The sequence below is a fragment of the Cynocephalus volans genome, chromosome 4 (assembly GCF_027409185.1).
Source record: "Cynocephalus volans isolate mCynVol1 chromosome 4, mCynVol1.pri, whole genome shotgun sequence".
Taxonomy (NCBI): domain Eukaryota; kingdom Metazoa; phylum Chordata; class Mammalia; order Dermoptera; family Cynocephalidae; genus Cynocephalus; species Cynocephalus volans.
The window spans coordinates 27,621,474-27,641,752 of NC_084463.1; the positions used below are offsets into that span (position 1 = coordinate 27,621,474).

General features: G+C 40.0%; 1 protein-coding gene across 4 annotated transcripts in view; it reads right to left on the reverse strand.

Moving 5' to 3' along the window:
• Positions 1-20,279, reverse strand: part of SNX19 (sorting nexin 19) — an 84,314-nt gene that overhangs the window by 42,280 nt on the left and 21,755 nt on the right. Inside the window, exons 9-11 of one of the 4 annotated variants that reach the window (XM_063093774.1) lie at positions 5,174-5,358; positions 4,196-4,283; positions 139-2,897 (exon numbers count right to left, since the gene is read on the reverse strand). The exons of 2 other annotated variants lie outside the window; for them this stretch is intronic. In XM_063093774.1, the coding sequence (XP_062949844.1) occupies positions 2,765-2,897; positions 4,196-4,283; positions 5,174-5,358 (406 nt within the window). In that variant the 3' untranslated portion in view covers positions 139-2,764. Of the gene's footprint in view, positions 1-138; positions 2,898-4,195; positions 4,284-5,173; positions 5,359-20,279 lie in introns of those variants that run through there. One more of the 4 variants, XM_063093773.1, reaches the window with a different exon arrangement.

Consider the following 20,279-nt stretch of genomic DNA (forward strand, 5'->3'; position numbering starts at 1 on the left):
TGCATAGTAAAGAATTTAAAGTGAGCCTTTCTTCTCCAATGTAATTACCACTAACAAAAAACCACTGTGCTAAAAAAATTTTAATAGAAAATTTAATAAAACAAACAAACAAACAAAACAAAACAAAACAAAACAAAGGTAGATCTCACATATGTTTCTTTACAACAATAAAAAGTCATCTCGTAAACTCGAAATTTGCAAACTGGAAATTGGGGCAGCTTTCATTAATTTTAAAATTTATACATGTATCTATGCTCAGATATTGGAATATATTTTTCTTTTAGGTTTTATTAAGCCTAATCCACAATATAAAAATAAAAATGTGGGTTATCTGTGATGAATAAGTACAGTTATCTTGAACTCAAATAAGCAATGGCAAGAGTCACATTTAGAATTTGACAGAAAGAACACTGCATTTCCCCCTCCTCTTTTTAACAGAAGGGTTATTAAGAAGAGTGCAAGGGCCCTAGTCTTATTTCAAATATTAAAATTCTGGCTTAAATGAATAAAACTTAGTCACACATAAATGAAAAAAAAAAAAAAATTCTGGGTTAGTGCAGGCCCAGTTTTTCATTGTCTTTATCACTGTCTCAGCTGGGAGTATCTTTTCCTGATACCTGTGGCTCTCTCCCAAATGCTGCTCTCTCTCGTTGTCTAAACCTGCTACTTAAACTTGGCAGGTTGTTTTCAAAGCCAGATGGGTGTTGATTATTTCCTTGGTGATACCCATTATTTCCCTCCTGGGTAGAAGGAGGGTCTGAGGACAGCTTATCTTTTTGGGGCAGGTGGAGTAGAGGTGGGGTCTCTTACATAACATGAAATACAAGTAAGTTCTTTGGGCTGTAACTGTCAAAAGATTCTTAGAATTTATAGCCACAGGGGTTTCATGGTGTGTCTGGTTATCGATTTACTGATTTTGTGCCACATCTGAGCCAGAACTGGAAACAGATTCAAAACAACATGGGTGGTTAAGTACACATGAGGGGGAAGTATGGGGAGAGAGGGTAGCAGAAAATAGGGCTGCCCACCCCCACCTACCCAGAATAGCATCCTGGGCTTCGCGGAAGGAGCTAAAGGATCAGCTCTGTCTGCTGGACTGCTGCAAATCCATACTGCTGCAGGCACAGGCAGAGATGCTAAGCTACCTCTGCCTGTGAAAGTCTAGAGTGGAAGATGCTTCGAGAATTTTGGTGCCATAAAGTCACTGCAATAACCAACTTTTAAAACTAGAAGGGGCCATGAGACATTCATCTCCTTGCCTTTTGGCAAGAATAGCACACCTAAGACTCCCAATTATATCTGAACCCGACTTATGGTTAAAAGCCTCCAGAGGGGAGGGAAAAAGCAAAAAGATTTTACAACTTGCTTCCACAAACCACTTTGAGTCCAAGAGAAACTTGACACGTGTTCTTGAAGCCCCAGTCCATTCTCAACAGTCTATCTCAGAGACCCTCCTCCAAGCAGGAGGGTCTCATGATTCAGTGAAAGCAGGGCACTAACAGGCCAGTGTGGAACTAAGGGAGGAGGGGTCAGCAAAGGTCTCCCTGTGATGCCCTTGAAACCCCTTTTGCCAGCTATTCACATGCATTCAGTGTGCGGCACTTTCCTCGTGACTTTCCATCAGCCTGCCTCTACCAGCAATTCCTCTAATCATCCTATCTTTCTAACAAACCCTGCAGCGTGCCAGAGCACCTTTGCCTTCATTGCTAGTGTTCTCAAATACTAATTAGATCCTTATGGAACAGGAAGTAAAAAGCTGTTCCCTGCAAGTTTGCTAACAGTACTTGTTCGGAGTAAAGGTTCCCTGCCAAAGACTGTGAAGAGAGAGCCCCTCATTCCCTGGGTTTCCTATTCTTTGGGCATTCTCAGCTGTGGATCAAGTGCTTTCCCTTCTCTTTGGAAAACTGAGGGTCAGTATGCAACTTACCGTGAGATTCTGTTGAAGACAGAGGGAAGGTCACAAAATCAAACTCAATTGCTCCTGGGCAGGGGGTTGGGAGGAAGCTAATAAATAAAATTTGTGGTGAAACTCCCTTTCAGGAAAGGGTGTAAAGGGTGGGGTGGATTTACCAGAAGCTTTGGCAGTCTGCATTGAAGTCTTCTGGACAGGAAAAGTATAGCCACCCAGGGAAGCAGCCTTTATGACATCCTCCATAAGGCTGATGTGCTGGAAAACAGCCAATGAGCAAGAAATCCCTCAAGAAATCTTTTCCTCCCTCTTCTTCTGGAATTGTTGGGACACTAAGCAGGACCCAGGGGTCTGGTTTTCAAGAGTGGCCCTGAATGAAATTTTAGTTTCCAGGTGGGAATACACTGCTCAGAAAACTGTTTTCTTCTCCAAGGAAAGCTGGCTATAGTTTCTTTTTCCAGTTCTATCCAGAGCCTGTGTGTTGGTGGATTAGGCACATGTGTGCAAAGGGCTAGGTTTCTGGCAAACAATCTTAGGAGGAAGGACAAAAGGAGAAGCAAAAGGGGCTCATTCCGCTACCTCACAGCTTCCTTTTCCAAAGGAAACAGGATCCACCCACCAGTCACAATCCAAATACCACAAAAAAGATATGGAAATGGATATGCATGCAATTGGTACATGTATCCCCTTTACTCACTAGAAATGGAGTAGAACTGGGGAGAGAATAGAGCCATGAAACCCCAGGCCTTCTGAGCAATAGCCTACTTACAGAGGGCATAAGCTTCCTGACTAGTCTCTGGGTGGCTAAGTAACTCTCCTTCCCTAACCTTGGAAGAAAGTGTAAATAACCTATAGCTAAGCAGAGACACCAATCCTCTTCAGATTGCCTGGGGTATCTGAGGCAGAAGTGGCTGTGGCAGACTCCTCAACAGAGGCACTGAGATCCAAGAATTCTAGGATGATGTCCCCAAGGCAGTAAATCAAATGCCTGAAACAAATGGACAAAACAACTTTGAAGAGGATCTGGCTCAGACAAGAAACATAAGATCCTGTTTATGATATTTATTTTCTCTTCCTCCCTCACCTATTACTGATGTCCTAAACTTCAATAGCTTGATGAAGCTTCTGCCATGAAATACATGCTTGTTGAACTAACAAAGCCTACAACCCCAATAAAGGCAAGAACAGCACTTGAGACTAGATTTTACAAAATTCCATTTCTCTTTACATAGTTACATCAGCACATCAGTACTGCTCTGAAGAGCTGTGAGGGAAAATCACTGTGATTTCATGTTACTAAGAATTTTTAGAGTTTCTGACTACTGCTGTTTCTCATAATTAGTCACTATAGGACCCTTGAGGAATGGGAGTTAATAGACTCAGTCTACTTTGGGATAGGGCTTAAAAGAAAAGTGCAAGAATACTCAATTCTTTCCAAAAGCATTCCTGCCCAAGGGATGGAATCCACCTCTTCTGGATTATTCTAGGAGTCTCCACCCAGCATTTCTAATCCCTTTAGAGATTCCAACCTCACTACCTTGTCTACTTCATACAAGGGTATTTTAAAAAGTATGTGGAAAGGGCCGGCCCGTGGCTCACTTGGGAGAGTGCGGTGCTGATAACACCAAGGCCCCGGGTTCGGATCCCATATACGGATGGCCGGTTCGCTCACTGGCTGAGCGTGGTGCTGACAACACCAAGTCAAGGGTTAAGATCCCCTTACTGGTCATCTTTAAAAAAAAAAAAAAAGTATGTGGAAAAATGAAATTAAATAGGAATCTTTCCATGAACTTTCTGAAGAACTCTTTGTATTAAGTAAAGACAAACTCCAAATCTTAACATCGATCACAGCTTTGCTATAAAGCTATGAATGTATGTTGAAAATCATTACATGGCCTGTAATACACAGGCCAGGCTATGTTCTCAGAGTTCACAGGGGCTGGCATTTTTTGGAAAGAACCTTTAAGTATACTGAACAAGTCTGGAGGCTAACAGGGCATTTTTAGCAGCTCCTATGGGGGCCTGCATTGAGTTCTTCGAAATACAAATAGTGGCTGGCCCAATAGCAGCTTACTACCACATGACAATGTTCTTAGAAGCCTGGCAGCATAGATTTTACTTAGTGTGTATGGATCTGGACATCAGACTGTCTAGTCAGGGGAAAGAGCAAGAAGACTACAATCCCAGTCTTCTGAATGTGAATTTTGCACTCAGAAACCTTGGGTACCTCTGAGACCACAGACAGCTTTAGCTTTGTTGATGTTGGGTGCCCATACTTCAGCCTACCTGTTGATGAGGGGTTGCTGCAGTGACTCCAAGACTAGACCCCAGCTCAGCTGGCATTTATTCACCCCAAGGATTTCTACAACAAAATCTGATGAGGAAAAAACAGATGTAATTTTCGTGTTACTGCTGAAGCCTTAGATTCTAAGGAGACTCTCACCAGGATCTCTGCCATCTTTACACAGATTGGGTATTTCTGGCATACCTCCGAACTACATAGTAAAACTAAAACCTCATAAAGCAGGGAAAAGCTAAGAATAATATGTTTCTTAATTTAGGTATCTAAATAAGAATGGGCCTCAAGAAATAATTTTATAACTTGCCACTAAAGTGCAGGTACTACTCCTGATGTTAACAGTTTAGGCTGGAGAAGAGAGGGTTAATAAGGGTTAATAAACTGTCCAGAGCTGAGTTCACTACTGTTCCTTGGTTACCACAGCCATAGGCAACAAACTGCCTTCCCCACCCTCTAAAACCAACACTAAGCAAAGGAAAAACAAGCTTCTCAGGCTTTGTTTTTATTTACTACTAAGGACAATGTGCCTTACTCAGTGGCCCCAATTTATCAAGTCTGAGCTTCTGCAGGACATATTTTCACCCCTGGTCCCAAAATACCATGAGTTGGCAGGGAACCTTAAGTCTTCATCTGGTGGGAATGGCTCTGAGACCTGCCCTTGTAGGTACAGTTTCCCCAGACCTGCCCAAAAGCTATTAACCCAAATATCTGCAGGATTCTCACTTATTATTTAGGGTGTGGCCACAGCAGTCCTTTCCCTTCCCTCGGCATCACCTAAGTGAGGGATGAAAGAATCATAGCCCTGATCATTTTCCTATTAGCCCGAGAAATGGTAGGTTGATGGGTTTTGCTTCTAGCTACATTCAAGGCCCATTTAAAAATGGGGAAGGGAATGAGGTGATGGTGGCGAAACAGACAGGGAGGGGGAGAACTATCAGTAGAATCAATTTCATTGGTCCAATTACCTGGTAGGACTCCCATCAGGCTCTGCAAAGCCTGTTTCTTAGTAGCCACCTTCTGTTCTTGGGTCCTTACAGGCCGCGGAAACTTAGGCAAAACTCCACCAGGCCAGATGGATTCCTGAAGAAGCCGGAGGTACTGCACCCAGCGCTGTGGACATGTTAGATTAGCTACCTGAACCTCTAGCCACCTGTGGTCAAAGAGCAAAGAAACCTCAGATAAGTGTGAAAGAAAGAGCATAGCAAGGCAATGGACTGAATGTTTATGTTCCCCGCAGATTCGTATTTTGAGATGCTAACCTCCAAAGTGATGATATTAGGAGGTGGGGCCTTTGGGAAGTGAGTATGTCATGGGGATGAAGCTCTCATGAGTGGGATTAGTGCCCTTATGAAAGAGACCCAAGAGATATCCCTTGATGCTTCCACCACGTGAGGACGTAGGGAGAAGATGGCCATTTATAAACCAGGAAGCAGGCCCTCACCAGACACCGAATTTGCCAGTACCTTGATCTTGGACTTCCCAGCCTTCAGAACTGTAAGAAATAAATTTCTGCTGTTTATAAGCCACCCAGCTTATGGTACTTTGTTATAGCAGCCCAAATGAACTAAGACAGCATGAATCATGTGAACAATCAGAATAGGGCAAAGCAAAGTCAGCACCAACCCTCACAATCAAAACCAAGCCAATTCAACAACTTGGGATACCAGAATTTGAAGATGAGTCACAACAGTAATCGTTTTATTTACTGAGTTTCCAGTGTGAGCCACATATTGTACTAGGGGTTTTACAGACAGAATACTAAAAGGACCTTGGTCTCTGGGCAAGGCTGCACCTACATCTTTCCTGCTCTCCTCTAGTGGGAAGCATTGTAACCTTCTCAATAACGTGTACACACAGCCTTCATAGTTAAGGGTTTGGTGACTTTTATACAAATCCCTCTCCTTCACCACCTGGCCATATTCAGTTGGTCTTCCAAGTCCTCATGACCTGTCTTGAGGATTTCCTACATCCACTCTTTGCTCACAATAGTCGTCTCTCTGACAAGGCCCTCTTCTCTCCAGTTGCTGAAGTCTGCCCTTCTGGCAAGACCTGTTTAAACCCCACCTCCTCCACAAAATCCTTCTTGACCATCCTAGCTAGAAGTGTTCTCTTTCTCCTTAGACCTCCTTTGGCACTTAGTTCTGTAGCACAAGTTTGAAGCTAGTATTTTACTTTGGAATATGAATTATTTTCTCAGCTTTACTTCTTCAAATAAATTATAAGTGCCACAAGAGTTCTGTGTCTTGTACTTTTAAAAAATTTCCCGCAGTGCCTTCGTGCTTAAGACAGTTTGTTGATTGACTGACAACTACTTTTATTAAAACAAAAATTTCCCCCTTTGCCTTACTTTCAAAAATGAGTCAATAATCTTGAGGGGGCAGATACATCAAATCCAGAGTTGAAAACCTGGAATGTGTTTCAATATTAACCTTTATTTGCCCCTGCATTTTTTCAGAGTGATCGGGTCACTAGCCGAGGTTTAAGACCGTCAAGGCCTCCTTAATACATACCTCATTTAAGACTAGCATGGCTATGTTGGTCATGAATGGACCACCAACCACTTCTACTCACGCAGAGAATACTCTGTTCAGTAACGTACCACATGGCAGCTCATGCCATCGCTCCTACACCCAAGTTACTTATTGTCCACCCAAGAGCAGAGGGGGCTGCCAAAGCAAACTTTATTTAACCTCCGCTCTGACAGACAGTCTGCATTCCACTCAAGCTGGGCATTCCAGCCCTGGGGGCTGCAATCCCCAAAGCCAAGGGATCACAAATGATTCTAAGAATAGGAAATCTGAAAGGTAATAGCAGGGCAAGAATGGCAGACACTGATGGAGATCAAGAGCGGCACAAAGCTGCTCTTGCCCAAAATAACCACCACGATTGTATTAATTATTATTAGGGTTGTATCTCCTTTTTATAGGGCTTTTCATTCAGCAAGCCTAAGACATCTGATGAAAGGGATCCAGTAGCGAGAATTCCTGTTCCTGTTTATGTAAGAGGGTCACCTGAGGGAGGCAGCTGCAATGACCTGCGGCTGCAATGACCTGATTAGGTCCTCTGCAGGGGATCAAGTGACCCAAGGTTTCCTTTCTTCACTTCAAGCTACAGTTTTGTAACTTTTGCTGAAGTGAACGATGGATGTGTACTTGGGTCTCATCTAAGTGACTTAAAGAAGAAAGGCAAGGTTTTGCAAACCAAAACCAAAATCTTTAAGTCCTTCAAGGATCCTGGATAATCCTAGGACAAGATACTTTCATCTAGAATTAGTTCTAGCTTAGTCTCTCATTCACATATGCATATAATAAGCTAGTTTGCCCTTATTTCTGTCCTCTGGGGCCAAAAATGCCTGTGATTCAAACTCTTCAAAGCTATCTCAGCATCCACACAATCCTTCCTAGACTAAGCACATTATACAGCAAATCTGGGTATCTCAGTCATTTTCTGGGCTTGTCTTACAAGACAGGAGTTTGATTGTTTTGAATTAACAATTCATCTGATAGGGATAACACCTCGCACTACATTATGGCAAGGATGTCCTTTTTATTCTCTTTCATGGTGATATACATATGCTAGTTGCAAAACAAATTTTAGCGTGAGGCAAAATATGAAATTATAAATTTATACAAATCTATAAGACTACAACTTACCAAACTCTAAATGGGAATGTTGGAAAAAAGAATCAAAGTATGAAAAAGTAAAAATAAGCATCTGATGATGAGGACAAATTGGCGAGTCAAATAAATTTGTGGGAGCTAATAAGCAGAACCACCTGACAAAGAAGACTGAGACCTCCAAGTAAAATATCAGGTGCTGATAAACAAAGATACTATCAAGCACTGTAAACCTGAGGCACAGGAGTGGCCAACAGAAGGCCTTGGAAGCCAGTCCCTAGAATATAACAGGACTTGTACAAACTGGCAGAAATAAAACAAACTTTAGGTCTGCAAAGAGGGACAGAGTTTAGAAAGTGGCTCCTATCTGCTAGGAGCGTCAGCTTTCTCTACTCTTTTCTACACCCTGAAGGTAAAAGATACAGCCACATGCTTGTACCAAGTGTGATTTAATATTCACTCTCTTCTCAGGATTCTCCTCTTGCCTTGGTTCTTCCCACACCTCCTCCTATTGGAAAACAGAGGCTTTCTCCTAGACATTTGGGTGCAGCCTGCTCTCATTTCCTAGCCCCAGGCAGGCTTGCAGAAGGTTAAGAGCAACAAATCTTCCTCGCTTGCAGAACTTGTGAAGTATGGTGTCTCATCATGAGTGATGAACATTCCAGTCGGGAAGGAAAAAATGATAGCCCAAACCAAGAAAACCACCACTACTACTACCATGCCCAAACTCCCCTACCTCTCACACAATACAATCTCTAAAACTTGTGAGCTGTAATCCAGCTTCTAAGACATACTTTTATTATTACACACAATGCCCTTCTTAATTTGTACATGGTCAGATTCAGGGATCTGGTATAATTTGCCTTGCCTGACATCTAGATAGAAACAAATACCAACAGGTTCTTGATAACAATGAAGAAGGTGAGGATTTTTTCTCCAATGATCTCTTCTTTCCTCTCTATCCCTATCTTCCCTTCCTTTTATTCTATCATCCTTCTCTAAAGTGAAGCTCCATACATACCACCATTTCTTTATCTAATTTTATTAATTCCCTTAGTCCTGCTCAGTTTATTGGAAAACTGAGCTGGAGCAGGGAAGACAAAGAGATTAGGTGGAGGAGTGTTAGAAGAGAGACTGACCCCTTGACTCCTCCTCATTAACTCCCTTCATCTCTATATACCACATGTTGTCTTTGTACTCTTAACATAGGAGTGGGAAGGTTAAAAAGCTCATGTGAAGCTACAAAATAAATAAATAAATAAATAAATAAAAATGAAATAAATAAATGAAATTTATGTGTCTTAGTCCAGTGTATCACAGGAACTTTTCTAGCATCAGTTTCTGGTATCTGTTGGTACCTCTTACTTCTAACAGGCTGACAGAAATCTAAAGTTTCAAGGTGGATACACACACACACACACACATACACACACACACATATACACACACACATACACACACACACGTACGTCAGTCTCACTATGTATTATAAATTACTTATAATAAATTACTTACTAAATAGAAGTGATATTGTGTATGTAATACAAGACACATGAGGTAAATATGCTAAAATAAATATGGTAGAGAATGGCCTGAAATAGCATTGGTTTTATTTTCCATCACTATTCCAGTTCTGATCTTTGATTTAGAGATATCTCTTTTTACCATCTTACCTTCATACCACAGAGAAAAAAAAAGAAAAAAAAAAAAAACCCATACCAGATCTATTCGTCTCAGGCCATCTGTGAATGATTCACAGCCTTTCTAGGGGACCCAGAAATAGTTAATAAAATGACCAAAAAACCCAACAGAGTGACACTGAGACATTTAAGAGCTTCTCTTATGCCAGGCATGAAAGGAGGGAGGATGTGAAGACTAGAGCTTGCCACTACACTGGGACTGCATGTCTACTCCATGTTGAAATGAACCTGGTCTGAAATAGCTACAGGTAGAGAAATGTAGCTAAAAAGGAGGCAGTTTAATACTAGGGCTTAAGATGGCACTTCAAGGTTGGCAGAAGGTCATTTCCCATCAAAACAGCAGAATCAAATCTCATGAGTAAGGGGAGAAGGCTTTAGGGACCATGTCTAATCCAATTAGCCAAATCCCCGTTACTTCTTTTCTGAGACAGCTGCATGGCTGAGTGAGGAAGGGTCCTGAATCAGTGTGGCTTAATGGGGAGGAGAAAGGAAGGACATCATAAAATAGAAAGTATTCATAAGAGCAATAGCAATATTCTAACAAAAATGCCTAGTACAAAATAAAAGAAAATAAACAGGAATAGTGGTTTTTTCTTTTAATTTATTTTTTTTACTGTCATTTTCTTTAGAAATAAAATTTCTAAAGAAAATGACAGGCCCATTCCTTACAGCCTATTTATCCACTGGGCTGGATCTCTATAGACAACCCAAGGGTGATTATACTCCAACCTCATTGTAAGGTACCAAATATAGTTCAAAGGGAAGAGAAAAAAAGACTATGTTAAAGCTTCTATCGTTTTAAACAGACCTACAGTAGATTAGAAATACTGACTCATTTTATTACCCTTAGGGCAGAGTTTCTAATTTTGGCACTACTGACATCTGGGAGTACTAAATCTTTGTCACAAGGGGCTGTCCATTTTAAAACGTTCAGCAGCATCTCTATCCCCTTTCCCCCCATACTAGTTGCTAGTTGTGACTACTAAAAATGCCTCCAGTCACCCCCTGAGGACAAATGGCTCCAGTTGAGAATCACTACCTTAGGCTTAGGGTCTTCTGGATACAGTGTCTCAGGCTACTTTCACAGACATTTTAAACCCAGTGGTTGTAACACAGTATTTTTCAAATCATGGGCTGGACATCATTAGAGGTCATATAATCCATTTTCTTGTTTGTGACATTTAAAGAAATCTAAATAGAAATAGATTAGAATAAAAAATATAAAAGCGAGGATGTGGAGAAAGGGGGACACATCTGCACTGTTGGTGGGACTGAAAATTGGTATAGCCGTTATGGAGAATAAAACAGAGGTTCCTCAAACAACTACAGACAGAACTACCATATGATCCAGCAATCCCACTACTGGGGATATATCCAGAGGATTGGAAATCATCATGTTGAAGGGATAGCTTCACTCTCATGTTCTATTTACAATAGCCAGGTGATGGAACCAACCTAAATGTCCGTTAAAGGATGACTGGATAAGGAAAATGTGGTATATATACACAATGGAATACTACTGAGCCATAAAAAAAACCGAAATTCTGTCAGTTGCAGAAACATGGATGAGCTTGGAGAAAATTATGCTAAGTGAAACAACCCAGGTGCAGAAAGAGAAATACCACATGTTCTCACTCATAAGTGGGAGCTGAATCTATAAATAAACAAACAATAAAAAGAGAGAGAGAAAGAAAGAAAAGACGATCACAATAACAACTGAACTTTCAGAAGGACAGAAAAGAACTGTGGTTACTAGAGGTAGAAAAGGGGAGTGGAGTGGGAGAGGGAACGAGATTAAAAAGAAATTGGTTAAGGGACATAAATAAGATTACACGCTGTAATGAGGAATAAGGTAACTATTCTGATCTAACCATCACACATTGTACACAACAACTGAAAATCAACTTTGCACCCCACATATACGTATAATAAACTATCTTTTTTTTAAAAAAAGAAAATATAAAGGTATATTTCAAGTGTTGGGACACTTTTGTTTCAGATGTATGTATATATGTGTGTATATATCAGATATGAGTTTATGCATGTGTGTGTGCAAGTGTTCATACGTGTATACCTGCCTGTGCATGTGTGTTTGTATTGGGCCACAACATAAAATGTATTTCTTACTGTAGGTTGAAGTTTTAAAAAAAAGTTTGAAAAACACTGATATAGTATAAAGAATTATGAGTTCCAAGAGAAAGGGGAAAAAGTCCAACCTACATTTTTAGCTTCCTGGAAACACTCCCCAACCTCACCCACCCAAGGACCTTATAAAAATTTCCAATGGCATAAAGCATGAACACTATGTTCTGTATGCCGGGTCTTAGCACATCCAATCAGTCATTCCCTCCCCTCCCCCCAATCTATAGGGTGAGAGGGGAAGGAATTCTTGAGGATGATGGTGTGGATTCAGGGCATTTCCCATTAAACAAGTTGTTTTTGCCAATTTCACACCTGATAAAAGCAACACTTCTTTTTCCTCTGATTCCTTTCCCAGGCCTCTGTCTTCCTCCCACAGCCCTTTCTTATGTTTATAGACAGTTTTCCCCCATCAGCTCTCAGCTCTAGGCTTCTCAGTCCTATAACTAGCTAGACATAAGTTACTCAGCTGTGTCTGAGAAAGTTCAACATTGCTGCCCTCTGACTGTGTATCTAGGTCACCATCCTTTCCTGCTCTGTGTTGGAGAAGAATGAGGAGGAAATGAGCTCCAAGGGCAAGAAATTCCAGCTTCTTTCTCCCAATGATTATTATAAAATCTAAAGTGGCTCACAGTCCTCACAATTTCTTCTCTGATTTTTGCTTTCATATTTTAAATTGTGGATACACATCTTTGAGCCATGTGCTTCAAGGGAAGACAATACTGCCTAAACACTACAATTAAGAATCTGAGTTCCATATTTTAAATCTAGCCACAGTTTTTGTTTTGGATTAGTTATGTAAAAGTTACAGATACGAAAATTAATATGTATTAAGAATTGAAAGATTCTTAATCAAGGAAGGAACTTCAAGAAATCATCTGCTGAACCACAAAAGTTAACTTCCAATCTTACCAATTACACACATGAAAATACTGAGAACCAGAAAGGTTCTTCATAGCAAGTGGAACACACACCTTGAGAGTTGGAAGGCATTTCAGAAGTTATCTTATCCAATCTCCTCCCAAAGCAGAAATCCCCTGTAATATCATGGCATAGGCAGGGTTCTGGTCTATGAATCTGAAATCTGGGCTTTTATCTTAATTCTGTCACCCATTAACAATGTGACTTCGGGGAAGTTGCTTAATTCCTGTAATGGATCACTTTATTTCATTGGAGATGCTTCTTAAATACTGGCAACCCAAATCTGCCTCCTGATAAAGTTTAGTCATTGGTCCTGGTTCTACCCTCTGGAGCTAACAGACACTAGGCCAAATCTCTTCCAAAAGACAATGCTTTGCATTTTTAAATTCAGCTATTATTTTTCCCAAACATATCTTCTACAAGCTGTACATCCTTGATTCTGCAACCTCAAAGTTGGGCACCCAGTAGACACTCAATAAATGCCTATTGAATGAAGGAGAGAAATGAACCATTCCTTATCCTGGTTTCATCCTCCGGATGTGTGCTACTTTGTTATTCTCTCTCTTAAAATGGAGTGCCCACAACTAAATAGCCCTGAGATGTGATCTGACCAGCAGAGAATAGGAGATTAATGCCTTCCTTGATCTAGATGTTAAACTTCTATTAATGTAGTTTAAGACTGTGTTTGGCACACACATCAAAGCACTGACTCATATTGAGTTTGCAGTCAACTAAAACCCTAAGTCCACATATGTACATTAAAAAGAAATCATGTGCTCCTCTGTAAAGCCTAGTCTTGCCCTTCTGTATTTCTGCAATTAAAAAAAAAATCCATAAATTCTGGTTTATAATATTTATTTCTGCCAGACTGTACCTTATTGGTTTTAGATTATCATTCTAATCTTTTAAAACCATTTTTGTCATCCAGAGTATTAATTATTCCTTTAAGATTAGTGACTTGCAAATTTACTGATGAAAAAAATTGAACAGGATAAGATCAAGAGCAATGCTTTATCATTAGAAATTTCCCTCCAGGTTGACATCAATTTATTAATACTCTTGGGCTAAAGACATTTAACTAGCTATGAATCACTTAAAGGTACTACAGTCCAGGCCACATATGTCCATTTTATCCATATGGATATTACAGCAACAGCTTGTTGAAATCCATATACAATGCTGCTACCACAGCATGCTAATCAGGCAGGGCACACTCCTATATATATATATACCGGTTTCTAGGGTTTATCATTTCCCTTCCTGACAGTTCGCAAAACATCTATTTCATAATCTGCTTCAGAAATTTTCAGAAATAAATGTCAGGGCTAACCACCTTTATCAATTTTTTAAAAGGCATGATATCTGTACATCTCCAACCCATCTCCATATGGCAGTGTTTCTTAATGAGTTTAAGTCTTTAATGGTAAATATAAGTTCTTTCAGCTTCATAGAACATAATTCATCTAGTCCAGGTACATGAACTTTAAAATGGGTTAAATGCTTTCCTTATTTTCATTCCTATTTTAGTCTTCAATTCTACTTTAATCACGTTTATTCAATTCTTCTTTTTAGACCATTTTCTTTGACAAAGAAAAGAGAAATTAAATAGCCTAGCAAACAGCAGACCCATTCATTCGTTGTTGAATAAATGAATAAAAGCTTTCTCAATGTAACCAGTTAGTGTTACCATATCTGTCCCAAACAATTTACCTATATTTTCTTTGTTCTTCTTGATTAATTAAACATGTGTAAATGTGTTTTTAAAAGTCTTTCCCCCCTAACATTCATCCACAACTCTGGCTCCTTCTGAGGTTAAGCTCACTGGATGCTATTCTTATTAGTTCTATTGCTACTATTTTTGCATTACTTAGTATGTGTCCCCTCTCTCTATTTTTAAATGTATGTTCATTCATTTGATGCTGATTCTTTTTATTCCTCACTGGTATCATGTATTTGTTTATTCATTTACTCAACATATATTGCTTGAGCTTCTTGTCAATGCCAAAAGAATAAAGATTGTAAGATTTTGAGGGCAGGAATCGTAATTCATTCTGATATCTCCTTGAGAAGTTACCACAGTAGCGCCATTCATATAATAAGCCATCAAATCTTTCCTGAATGAATCAATTCTGTTCTAAAACTTTTAGTGATACCTTCTGGTATTAAAATTTTAAGTTCATTTGTTATTACAGCATATGAAACAGTATTTAAAAAAAACTCATTCTCTGTTACGTTCTCGTGTAAATTCTAGTACCTCTCATCCACCTCTGCTTTCCTTTCTGTGTCAGCTATTTTCCAAAATATCCAGTTTTGACTTTCTCTGATTTTTTTTTTCAACTTCTTTTTCATTGGGTTGATGTATCTCTCACCAAGTATATTCTTTATACTATTCTTAAGCTGTGCTCTGTCTGTAGTTGTGAATCTACCAAGCAAGTTATAATATGCCATGGCACAGAAAATTTTAAAAACTTCCCTTGGTACCAGCTATACAGTGAGCTATTTATTCCATATTTTCCTTTTTCTTCCAGAGATAGAACTTACAGATAGAATAAATGATGAAAATATAATCTGCAAGTTTTCTATCAAGAAAAATCTCAAAATTATTACAGTCCATGTTCTTCAGGTGTCATCATTTATTTTTATACAAATCAAAGTAGACGATAATCTATTAATTTAATAAGCAACAACAGACTTTTAATCACAACTCAGATATACTGTTCAGAAAGATACTATACTATCCTCTTGGTTATGCTTCTCAATCCACAAGGTATAAAACTATGTATGGGTCACTCTTGATTCCTCCTTTTCCCTGATCCTAATCCAACACTACATAATCATTTAAACAGTTCTAAAGTCTAGTTGATCCTACCTCCTCAACAGCTCATGAATCCATCACCCCTTTACCATCCCTACAGCAATGATCTAGTTGAGCTCATCATCACCTTTCATCTCTACCACTGCAACTCCTTTCTAATTTGCCTCCCTGGTTCCAGCTTTGCCTCCTTCAATTAAATTAATCCTCCACAGCACTATTTAAGTAATTTTTCTAAATTGCAAATTTGATCATGTCATCACCTGTTTATGTTTTGTTGCTTCCCACCAAATGGGGGACAAATGCTGTGTTCTTTGAATGACTCACAGCACTCTGTATGAGTTGGCTCTCATTAAACTCCTCAGTGTTATCTCAGCCACTCTTGCACATCGCATATTCCTAATTACACCCAATGCACCACAAATATGGTTTTACACCTCCATTTTGAGTGCTGTACCCCTCAATGTCTGTTGTCAACTCCCCTCATTCTTTGAATCCCATCTCTGATGTCATCACCTCTGTAAGCCTTCCCTGGGCCCCTCATAATTGATTACTTAGTCCCTTCGCTGAATCACATATAGAGTTCTTTTTAAAGCCCTACTTTTATACTAGAACTCCTTATTTATAAGTTTGCACCTCCAATTGGATATTAAACTTCTTATGGTCAGGATTTTGGGTCGTTTTTTGTATTTTGATCACTTAAAATAGTCCCTGGCACAGAGTAGGCAATCAAGAAATATTGGTTAATAAATGAATTAATGCTGTGTATGGGATAAACACTTTTCTTAAACAATGGCACACAGCTCAAAATAAGCTTTGCAGAATGCACACACCCCAATACTTAAGGCAGCCAAAAAACAGTGATCTCTTAATTATTTGTGCTTATGAAGAGGATGATGATTGACTTAAAAAAAAAAATCATAAACAATATAGAAATCCTTTGTTACAGCATTTCATATTGTATTAATATAAACATGTGGTAGATTTACTTACCCAATAATCTTTTGTTTAGGCTAATAAAATTAAACATTGGGCCAATACATCAGCTGTACGGTGGATATTGTAAGGAGTATGCTGGGTAATACATCAGTTGATACGGAATTAAGAATTCATCATGGTTAACCCATAAAACAGGCAGTTCACACCTGTTTATGCATTCCTCTGGAAGGGAAGAGAAGTGGAAGGCAAGGGAGTGGGTCAGCCATGCTTCATATCTGGCACACTATAAATCCTGGAGAAGGAAGACAGCTGCCAGCAGCCTATGTTTTTGTTGTTTATCCTGACAAACAGGCCCAGAGGACAGAAGAGACTGAAAGTCAAGCAAAAGCAAAGGGGAGTTTGAGGACTATGAGTCATACTTGTATTTTGGGAAGTGCCTCTGATGGACAGAGCAGCATTGAATTGCTCTCAACCCACTATTTGAGACTAGTAAGAAGAAAAGAAGAAAGAAGGTAGCAGAATGGGCCAGGAAAAAAAAAAAAAAGACAGAAAGCAAAGGTCAGGCTATCTTTTTAACAAAAACAGAATGAGAGGGAGGCACTCTGTGTTCTTGGGTTAAATAACACTGACTGCAAATGAAGATCTCTAGATTTGGGTACTGTGACACCCTTAGAATTCCAATTTGAAAGTTTATCACACAAACCTAATGTATCTCTGAAGACTTTCAGATCAACCTCTTTCAGTATCATACTATGTTGCTATCAATGCACTGTAACCAAGCGCTAAGAAAAGCAGGGCTGACAGACTAAAAAATAATACTGAAAAGTCAAACAACAGGTTTGGACCTGGTTTGACCACTTGAAAGTTAAATGAACTAAGTTCTAGATTTCTTCTTTATAAAATGGGCTAATTATATTACCTTGCTGTCTTCACAAAGTTATCATCAAGATTAAATGAAGAACATGAAAAAAAGCATTTTTGCAAGTGCTCATGTGTTTCTGCATGAGACAGAGAACCTCAGATCCTCTTAAATTCTACCAGGTCCACGGAACTAAATGATGGTAAGATCCTGATGTCAGGATCTGCCTTTCACGCCTAAATGACAGCAGGATCTGCATTTCACACCTCAGTTTTCCCAATGCAAAACTTACTCTCCTCCTGGCAGTCTTGTGGAAAAATATCAGAACAGTGAACCATTTGGTACTGAGTGATTAAGAAGTTTGGGGAGGAACCCATGGGGTCATGGGTAATATGAAAACTATATATCAGAACCCTTCCTAAAACTAGACCTCTACATACTAAACAACAAAACTTTCACAGCAGAGACTATAAGATCCAAAACATCTCTGTGTCCTCTCCTTGGCCCCGTGTGAACAGTAAGCCTGGCTCATTCCCAGTCCCCAGGTAGTTATCCTGACCCTGCCTTTCTCAGCACCAAGGGCGAGGACAGCGAGGTGGGGTGGAGAAGAGGAAGGTAATTAAAATGGCCACCCATTCAGAAGAAAATTGAGTCTGGTGGAGGAGAAAGGGCAGGGAGAGAGAGCAAAATCCTTAGAGCTGGAGCACCAGAAGAAAGGCAAGACACAAAGGTGGAGGGCAGACAGTAATCTAGTTGTTGTCTTGACAACCAGAGCCCCTACTGTTCACGGTGACTTTACCTCACAGGGAGATCTGCCTGCTCTGCTCTGGGCATAGAACCACCACCATGGGAGAGGAGGATGGGAAGTGTAGGCAAGGGCTGGAAGAGAAGTGATAAGTAATTATGTTCTCTCTAATTAGAAGGGCTGACCTCCAAATTTCTACAAATACTATAGATAACAGATTTAGGGTGTGCTCAGCCATGATCTGAAAGAGAATTATGGGGGATTGTATTTAAATAAGCAAACATGGCAGTACTCCAAATTATGCTGTAAAGATGGGTAGAGGAAGCTGGAAAAGACTGGCCAGGAGAACAAATGATAAATATGAGGAGCAGATATCCAAATTAAATCAGCAAGAAAAACACTGGGAGGGATGTGAAGAAGGAAAAGTGACTATAATTAACAGAATCACTTTGGTGTAGAAGAGTTTCCCGAATGTATTTGTTTCCAGTTTCCTGTCTACGGGAAAACCTTTAAAAACCTTTCCAAGTAGAAGGCTGTCTATTCTGACACTAAGGGTATAAGGACAGAGCAGTGGCACCTCCAGAATCTCCACATAATAGGGACTTTGGGGGCACCAACTGTGAAAACATGGTTAGAAAACATGGGGGAATGATAAATAAAACTAAAGAAAGAAAGAAAAAGAAAACACAGGGGAGAGAGAAGGAGGTTGTTGAGGGACGTATGTTGACTCTGCATTTACACAGCAAGTCTCCTTCCCAGGAGGGCTAAATTTCCCCCACAATATCTTTGGTGCCAGCACTACATTAGAGCTAGACTAAAGTATATTTCCCACCAACTCACCCCTACTCCCTCCCTGCTCCAATACCACATAGGTCTACTTCTCCACAGGACACTTGGTGAAGCTTCTAAAAACAGAGGTAAAGATCCAAAGTGAGCCATTAACATTTTCGCTTCTCCAAAAACAAAAAACAGAAAAGAGCCAAACAATCTCCATCTGTGGCCAAAAGTAACAGGAAATGCTCTTGATTATGTAAGAGATTGATAAGATTCCTAAGATCAGGGCAATCCAGCACTGACAATTTCTATCTCAGTAAGATGTGTAAAATTTCTAGGACTTTGGAATCCAAAAGGTCCCTGAGTATGGGACCAACTAGCTTACAGAGGTACTGACAGAATTCTTTCAACTCAGATGTCTGTCTAGTCTCATCATCACCTCGGACTTTCTGGTACACCCTGTTCTGGATGAATCAGCTGCAGCACTGAATTCTTAAGGGTGGAATCCACTCAAAGGGGAAACTTCTGGCAGTACACACTGCTCAGAGAAGCAAGCATATGCTGAAGACCCATCAGAACAGAAGGAAGAAGGGTGAAAGAGGAAAGAAACTGAACTCATCTGACAGTCACTGGGACTAAGCAGTGAGCAGACAGGTGGCCTCTGAATCATGGAGCAAGAAAGTGAATTATCACTACCAGGCCAAGGGACCTATAAAATAAACAGGTCTCCCTCAAAGAAGAAAGTGACTAAGTATTGTTTAACCTGCAGCGCCACCTGGTGCCAGAGGGAGAGTTCCTGTACTAACTCCTCATGCAGAGGTAGGCTGGTAGGCTTTCAGTAACCTATTTAAAACAACAAAAACACCACACATACACACTCTCACTCACACACTCAGAAAGAAGCTAGCTAAAAATCATCAAAATATGCTAAAGTCCATTTTATTTAAAAGTAAAAATAATTCCCCCCTCCCCCTTCTAAAAATGTTTTATAGCTAGAATATTCTTTAGCCTAAACCAGTCTAAATGATACCTATCTTACAAGGTCTAGCTTTAAACACACATCTTCCTTTATAAAGCCTCCCTAACATTTACCCTCAAATTGTCTCATCGCCCAACCAATTTCATGAGCTAGGTTGTTATTCTCATCTGTAGAGTACCTGAGGCACAGGGAGGCTAAGTAACTTGTTCTAAGTCATATGGAGAGGTAAGCCTCAAAGCAAGATTTGAAGTCAGATCTGTCTGACCTCAAAGCCCATATACTTTCTTTTCCATGTGGAAGTAAAGAGGTCTAGAAGGTACACAGCAGGAGATGCTTCCAGACAGGGCAAGGTCAGTGGGGCCTCACAATAGGAGGCCCAGGTTGCCCAAAGCCACTGTGCTCTTTTGGAAAGGAGAGTACCACTAGTATGGGAGATGGCCCAAACAGAAATTGCTTTGCTTAGGCCCAACCATGGCTCTGGGAATTGAAGTTGCTCAGTTAAAGAGCTGGGTAAGACTTATAGGGAAGGGATGAAAGATTCAGTTTCCATTTGTGCTTCCTGTCCACCAGCACTGCTGTGGAACAC